The 7,623-nt window shown below is 32.5% G+C and overlaps 1 protein-coding gene across 1 annotated transcript; it reads right to left on the reverse strand.

Moving 5' to 3' along the window:
- Positions 1–2,225: 2,225 nt before the first annotated feature.
- On the reverse strand, positions 2,226–5,843 carry LOC132169293 (ankyrin repeat-containing protein At5g02620-like). The gene is made up of 5 exons (XM_059580349.1): positions 5,726–5,843; positions 5,055–5,534; positions 4,803–4,955; positions 2,969–3,405; positions 2,226–2,885 (listed from the first exon to the last, which is right to left on the reverse strand). Exons 1-5 carry the CDS (start codon positions 5,841–5,843, stop codon positions 2,226–2,228), a joined length of 1,848 nt encoding a protein of 615 aa, XP_059436332.1.
- Between the last annotated feature and the right edge of the window lie 1,780 nt (positions 5,844–7,623).

Genomic DNA, 7,623 nt, shown 5'->3' on the forward strand with positions numbered 1-7,623 from the left:
TTTTAGCTTTTTTTCTTTTCTTTTTTTTCAAGCTTTGTTAAAGATGAGATTTCTCTTTTTGAGTTGTGAGTCTTCTTTCTTTTAGTGATAAGATTTTACCAAAATTCTTTTATTGGCCAGTGAGACTAATTAATTGGTCAACATAAAATTTATCTATCTTTTCTTTGGTTCGTTTGTACCCAAGGTCAATAGTAATTTGAGTAAAATTTTCGTAAATTTGTGATTAGTGTTATACAAAAAAAAAAAACTTGGTAAGCCCTCTTAAAAAATAACTTATGAGACATTGTATATACTTTTTTTTTTTTTTTGACACGAAAAAAATAACTTTTTTTGACACTGATGCAGGGTGGTTATCAGCTTGCCCAACAAATGTCCTGACAGGGTGCGAAGATCATGTGACGGCTGGAGGCAAGATATATGCAAGCTATTGTGTTGTGCGCGCATGGCGCGAAGAAACAACATGTGATGAACGCCTGTTAAGACAGGTTGATGAGCGATTGGGGGAATATTTAACAAAAAATCATAACGGTAGCAATATTGAAAAAAAATTGAAAGTTCATACTCTAAATTGAGAGTTTTTAAACTTTAAAGAATAATTTCAAAATAAGTAGAAGTTCAATAAGTTTTTTTGAAGTTTTCACTTAAATAATACTCTCTTTTTTTACTAAGCATTAAGATCGATACAATTGAATTAAGTAAAAGATGCTACAAATATTGTCTGAACAAGAAAAAAAAAAGGCTAGAAACATTAATTCTCTTCTATGTGACAGATTGAGACATCTAAAATATAGAATGATTAGTCTCATTAGAATTTCCCATAGTTATTGAAATAGGTTTCAGCTAAAGATTTGGTGTGATCAAGTAAGCTAATTTTCTCATTCCAAGGTGATTTGAGTAACATTGTCATTAGTGTGATTTGTGCAAGTAAAGAAACTTGTGATGTAGACAAACTCACAGGAGTTGAAGCATCTTTCTCATACTGATAGATGACTTCTGCTGTCGAATGCAAGAGGTTTTCTTGCCAACTCTTCCAATGATATCCGCTTTTTGCTATTCTCCGTAGTTGGATCCTTCTTCATAATTGTCAATACTATATCTGTCCACAAATCAACACATTTGATTTGATCGTTGTCAAAGGTCGATTCAAAGTCATTGTATATATGCTCAATATATCGTGTTAAAGTATTAATTAAATGATTAAATTTATCATTTCTTAACGATTTAAAAACTTTTGGGATAAGTGGTATACTTATCATAATATTAGAGTTAGATGGTATAAATTCGAACATTGACTTCACAATTCGCTCCTATTTCAGCTAAATATTCAATGTTGGGCATCATCCATCTACTTGGGTTTTATGCACAAAATTTAAATTTAGTATTCATCTTAATTAATATAATCAAGAGCACATATTAAATATTCCCTCTTCTTCTTTTGGACAAAAATTAGCTCCACTATAAGTAGCCTGTTCACCAAATATGTATTTAGACAAAGTTTTTGTCTAAATTGGATTGAAGAAAAGGCCCAAGTTTGTGTTGTTAGAGATTTTTCAATGTTGTTCTTTTTTCTAAAGCCAGTTTTCAAGTGAGAGAATGTTAATCATTATAGGGTGTTAAGTGATGGAACCCATGTGAACATTAAGAAATTAATTCCTTCTAGGGTTGTGAATTCTAGTTTCATATGAATTTTACCTAAGTTTAAATTGAGCTTATCTCAATAAATTCGTAATTTTACTGTATCCAATAACTAATTTAAGGAGTTTGATGAAGATCGAGTAGCCCAAATATGTACCATTTATAATCATTTTCTTTTTCATATATAGTGAAATAGAAATATCATTCTTGTGGCCTCGTAAATGTAAACAATCTCCCAAAACATATTCGATTCTCTATGATTTAACTATTCATATTTTGTGAACCTCTATTTTCTTCTATATGCATGTGCTGATATTAAAAGTGAAGTATAGTACGAATCAGTTGACAAAATGAAAGTTCTTACTAATGGGTAGCTTGACTATAATCAACCCACTGTGGATTTATAGAGAAAAGTACAATGCAAAATAAAAATAGTAATAATGGTAGCTCTAATCAATGAAGATCTTGATGGAAATGATTTAGAAGAACATCAATTCATAATCTTTCCTTGCTCCATTCTTTCTACCGTCTTTCTTGTTTTTGTTTTACTTACACTTCAAATTTTGATCACTCCCCATCAACATCTTTTGCTAAAAAAGCCTATGTTTATGTGGCCGGAAAAGGAACTTGGACCAGTATGTTGAGCGGATAATATCAGCCCAAAGTTGAAAATGTAGCCCAACAAATAAAGTAACTGGGACACCAGCTGAAGCAATTATAACAATTGGAACCCATGCCACTTTACTGTAATAAACCAAAAAGCAAGTTGCACTAAAAGCTACAACCATACTTGCTATAGAGATGAAGAGTGTTGTAAGTCCAAAAAACAACCTTGCAGGCAATGACGCGAGAAAATCCCCTTCTGCATAACGCGAAGTGAGAATTGACAAAAATATTAGTATCGAAGTCGAAGAGGAGAGCAGTGCCACTGCATCTGATATGAAGAACACCATAAACCAGTTACTTTTCAAAAAAATTGGTGTTCCTATTTCTTGATTGTTTCCACCTGGTACAGTAAAAGCTGCAGCAAAAACTACTGTGGCAATCAGTGTAGCCACAAGCATGCAATAGTTTGCTGTGTCTTTCATCCACTTTTCACCTTGTTCTTTCAACTTTTCGTGTTTCTCAATGAATAATTCCCAAGGTGTATATGAAGACGGTACAATCTTACCGTCTTGATCTACAGCTTTACCGTCTTGATCTATATTCTTCATCTTCTTGTATGAAGGCGGTACAATCTTTTCTATCTCCTACAATGGTTGAGGTATAAAAATTGACAAGTGAAAGTGCAACCAAAAAAAAAATAAATTTAGATCATATAATTACCACCCACCTTAAACCATAATAACTCTCGTCGCATTTGAAGAGCTGCTCCTGATATGATATTTAGTCGATCTGAAGGAGCCAATTGTCCAGTTAAATGTAGCATGTTGTTCCCATTTAGGTCAGGATATTGTGCAACGATACCCTTGATAGCACCTATCTCATATATTAGATTGAACACGCTCTCTTGCCGATGTTTAACAGCAATATGAAATATACTTTGGTTGTTTTTGTCTACTCTCCATATGAGATCAGGATAAGAGCGTATTAGTATAATTAGATATTCAACATTCCCTAATTCTGCAGCTTTAAAAATAAAAGTCGAATGCTTCTTAACTAGGTTTTCGAACTTGTTTTTTGGCAATACTAGAACCTCTTTCCAAAGAAGATCAACTAATTCATAAGCTAATGTCTGCATCAAAGCTTTGTTACACATTCCTTTGAACCCTGGAATTATGAAAAAAGAAAAAAGAAAAAAGAATCTAGTTAAATATCATTTGATGAAAAGATAGAAATATCAATTTTACAATCAATAAAGATGGGAACTGCAATAATTATCTTGGCAAGATTCATAGAAAGAAATTATATTTTAAGTTGGGGAAATTATGTCATGCACCATTCGTTTGTGCTTTCGCGCTTTCCACATTGAGACCTCAGCTTTTAATTTTATAAATTTAAGACATGTAATGCACCATTCGATTGTAGGGCCTTAGCATCCCACCCGCCACGGAGGTCACGCAAAGGATGTTGTGGGGCCTCCGTGATCTCCACTCTCACGGTGGGGTACGGTGGGTCTACATAACTGGCCATGGGATAAGACCCAAACTTTTTTTCATTGGTTATTTATTTATTTATTAAGAAATTGACATCATTGTATTTATTTTTCACAAAAAGGTGATCAATTTATTTGCAAATCGGTATAGTTGATAATGTATTTTAAATAGAGGAATGTTAGGCTTAATTACAAACAAATTTTACAAAAAAAATTTATAAACTGATGTGGTACAATATATATTATTAGAAAGGAGATAAATTCAAATTTTGAAAAACCAAATCATATTGTGCCTCATTAATTTGTAAATTTTTTTTTTTTTTTTTTATTGTAAAATTTGTTTTTAAGCCTACCATTTTCCTTTTAAATATATTATATGAGTCATATTTCATAATTATATATCAAAGCATTATAAGAATAACGGCCTCAAATTTAGGAGTTTTGGGGATAGATGTCCTGCTATTTGAATGACTAGCCTATTCTCAAAGAAATAAATAAAGAGAAATATATGCTAGGAGTCAATAAGTTCTTCATATTTAACTCATATTTTCATACAAATTCAATAGATCAACTATTAATTTATGTATGGTTCACATAAGTCCATCAATCTAATGGTTGATTTGTGAGATGAGATGAGTCAAATATGAGAAAAATATTGACCCCTAGCATTTCTTAAAAAGAAATTATAAACATCTATAAATTTTTTTTTCTAGGCATAAAGATCGATACACTTTAATTACGTAAAAAGATGCTCTTCTAGCTATAACCCCCACCCCACCAATAAAAAAAATAAAAAAAATTTAAAAAATAAAAAATAAAAAACCCACTTACATTAATGATCGAGACATCTAAATATAGAATGATTTATCCCATTAGAATTTCCCATAGTTATTGAAATAGATATCAGCTAAAGATTTGGTGTGATCAAGTAAGCTAATTCTCTCATTCCTTGGTGATTTGAGCAAAATTGTCATCAATCTCTGATTAGTATTAGAAAAGCAAGCAACTACTATGGAAAGGTAACATATTTGTGCAAGTAAATTAAAGAAAATTGTGTTGTAGGAAAACTCACAGGAGTTGTTTAAGCATCTTTCCCATACTGATAGCTGACTTTTCCTGCCGATTGCAAAAGGTTTTCTAGCCAACTCTTGCAGTGCTATTCTCTTATAGCTATCCTCCATAGTTGCTAAACTTCGATCCTTAATCAGAATATTCAATGCTATATCTGTCCATAAAACAATACATTTGATTTGATCATTGTCATGATATACATTCACTTTGAATTGAATTGTAAATTAATTTTCTCAAACTCCCAAATACATACCGTACATATCAGTAGAAATAGTAGCAATAAGGATATCAATGCGTTCGATAGTTTCCAAATCTTCAAAAGGAGTGAGAGGGTATAGATACGACACCATCTTTCTACGTCCGTTTAAAGCTGCCACGTAAAGTGGGGTCTTGTCACCGCTACCGCGGATTAATGGCAGTTCCTTTTGCTTTTCCACCATCTCCTGGGCAATGGACACGATTCCTGATCCAGCAGCAAAGTAAAGGGCTGTGTTTCCATTGTTATTTGGTAATGCTATTTCAACCGGATCCATACATTTGACCAGTTCTTTAACAAAATCAGTGCGTTCTGCTGTGACTGCGATGTGAAGAGCTGTCTCATTCCCTTCTGTTATGGGACGGCGAAAGACATCTGGATATTTCTCAAATAGAGCCTTAGCAACTTTCCAATCTCCTTTTAGGGCAGCTTGATAGAGGGGAACGGAAGTGGCGAGGTAGTAAAATCTTTTTTCCCCTGGAAATTTGGAAGCAGAAGGCATATGAACTATTATATTTTGATGATAGATCATACCATTTAGATACTAAAGAAGCAGGAAGATATATACAAAATATCTAATAAGACAGCAAATGAAAATTTTCTTTTGGGGGTCTCTCTTGGCCTATGCTTAACAGATCATTTTATCCAAATAATGTGACAGCACTTACTCGCCAAAGGATCATCTATAAAATCATTATCTGGTGACATGTTTGATTTAGCGGAATTGAAATCTTCTTGATCATTATCTTGTCCAATACTACCAGAAGCCCTTTGAGGAATACTCATTGTTTGAAAATATCTTACTCCTTACAATTGTCACCTTTGACTTTTGTCTTCTTTATTGAGGCTCTCTTGACAACACCCCCTTGGACTTCTTCTTCTTTTGTAAGAAACAAAATCAGATAGACAACATATGATCAGTACATATTTAAAATGGTGTTGCGCATGTCTATAGAATACTAATTAAATAGATGAAGAGTGACTATAAAAACTAAGAGAGAGAGAGAGAGAGAGAGAGAGATGATGATTTTGAATAAAGATCCTGCATAACTTTTTTCATTTCTCTTGCTCATTATGCTTATCAAATTGCCTTCCATAAATTTAAACATGTAAGATGATCAGAGATAGAGATCCCAGTTGTAGTTGCTTTGCATGTGATACTGAGCATGATTTGTTAGCCAATTTAGCAGGACTGCAGTAAGCCTCCCCTCACAACAAATCATCAATTTTTCCTTTTCAGAAAGTCTTCGTGATGAAATTTGTGAAGCAGTAAATTAGTATATAGGAAACATGCACCATGACAGAAATATCAAGCTTATGTTTTATGAATTGCAAAAAAAAAGGGCAAGTTAAAAAAAAAAAAAGGTATACATGCATGACGTTTGCTTAACATGATTAAGGGTCTATTTTGGTATTCGTTTAACATTCAAAAAGTCCGTTCAAAAAAAAAAAAATTGTTTGGTAAAAAGAATTTGAAAGAGCTTTTAAGGGTTCAAAAAGCCTAAAAATGGCTAAAATGAAACTTTTGCCAAAAAATGCTTTTTGATTACAACAACAATTTCTGAAAAAAGTTATATTTCTCAAATACAATTCCAAACATACTCTAATAGAAATTATTATATATTAGCATGATTACAACGACTATTATATATGTTGAAGTAGGCGGTTGAGAACACTTACTATTAGAACTCTAGCTAGCCGTTGCAAATTGAGGCTCAGAGTGATCTGCGGAGCAGTTAAAGGAAACGAAGTTTTTGATACTAAACCTTGCTGGAGTGTTTGGCTACAATGTCCACCAGATTTATAGAACAATCTTCACCATTATTTAGTGAGAAACGTAAATAAATATAATAAAAAATTATAAGTTTTATATTCATCCATCCCGCGTTCACTTTGTCAGCAGTCGTTTTTGTTTTCTTGTTTGTGGATCATTATCGATCGGATGGTAGATTCTCTCACCTTACATCTAAGTCTATTGTTTTGTAAAGTATGAATGCATGTGATGCACTAATATTTTAAGATTAGTTTAACAACCAAAATAATGTCTGCACGCATATGCCCGTTGTAAGTAAGCATTTCAAGTTTCTAGAATGCACGTAATTAAATTAAGAGCAGGAATTAATCTTTGTCGTCGAGGGACCTAGAAGATTAGAATAATAAATGTTAAAAAAAAAAAAAAAAATCATTTTCTTTTTATGCAAACAATCTAACGATTTAAAAAGTTAGTCAAGTAAATAATTTTGTTTAATACGAAACGAAAATTACAGGAAGCTCCCCTCGATAATATATATATTTGCAAGCAATGCTTTCGTGTGAGATTGACGTCACTAATGATCAAATCATATTTTGATTTCTAAAATTTTGTAATGCATTAATATTGCATGTGATGCCCTAATATTTTAAGATTAGTTTAACAACCCTAATAATGTCTGCAGGCAAGTTGTAAGCTTTCCAAGTTTCTAGATCCAAATAAAGTACATCCAAGTCACACTAAATTCAGAGCCGTCAGCCCTCCATATTTGACCTTGTCTGTAAATCACCCGTAAGAAATATGACTAAATAAATA

Source organism: Corylus avellana, chromosome ca2, assembly GCF_901000735.1.
Source record: "Corylus avellana chromosome ca2, CavTom2PMs-1.0".
Lineage (NCBI taxonomy): Eukaryota > Viridiplantae > Streptophyta > Magnoliopsida > Fagales > Betulaceae > Corylus > Corylus avellana.

Coding starts and splice junctions, on each gene's coding strand:
- LOC132169293 (XM_059580349.1), bottom strand. CDS start 5,843: ATGAGTATTCCTCAAAGGGCTTCTGGTAGTATTGGACAAGATAATGAT. Junction 5,535..5,725: donor TATAGATGATCCTTTGGCGA/GTAAGTGCTGTC, acceptor CCAAATTTCCAG/GGGAAAAAAGATTTTACTAC. Junction 2,886..2,968: donor GAGAGTTATTATGGTTTAAG/GTGGGTGGTAAT, acceptor CAACCATTGTAG/GAGATAGAAAAGATTGTACC.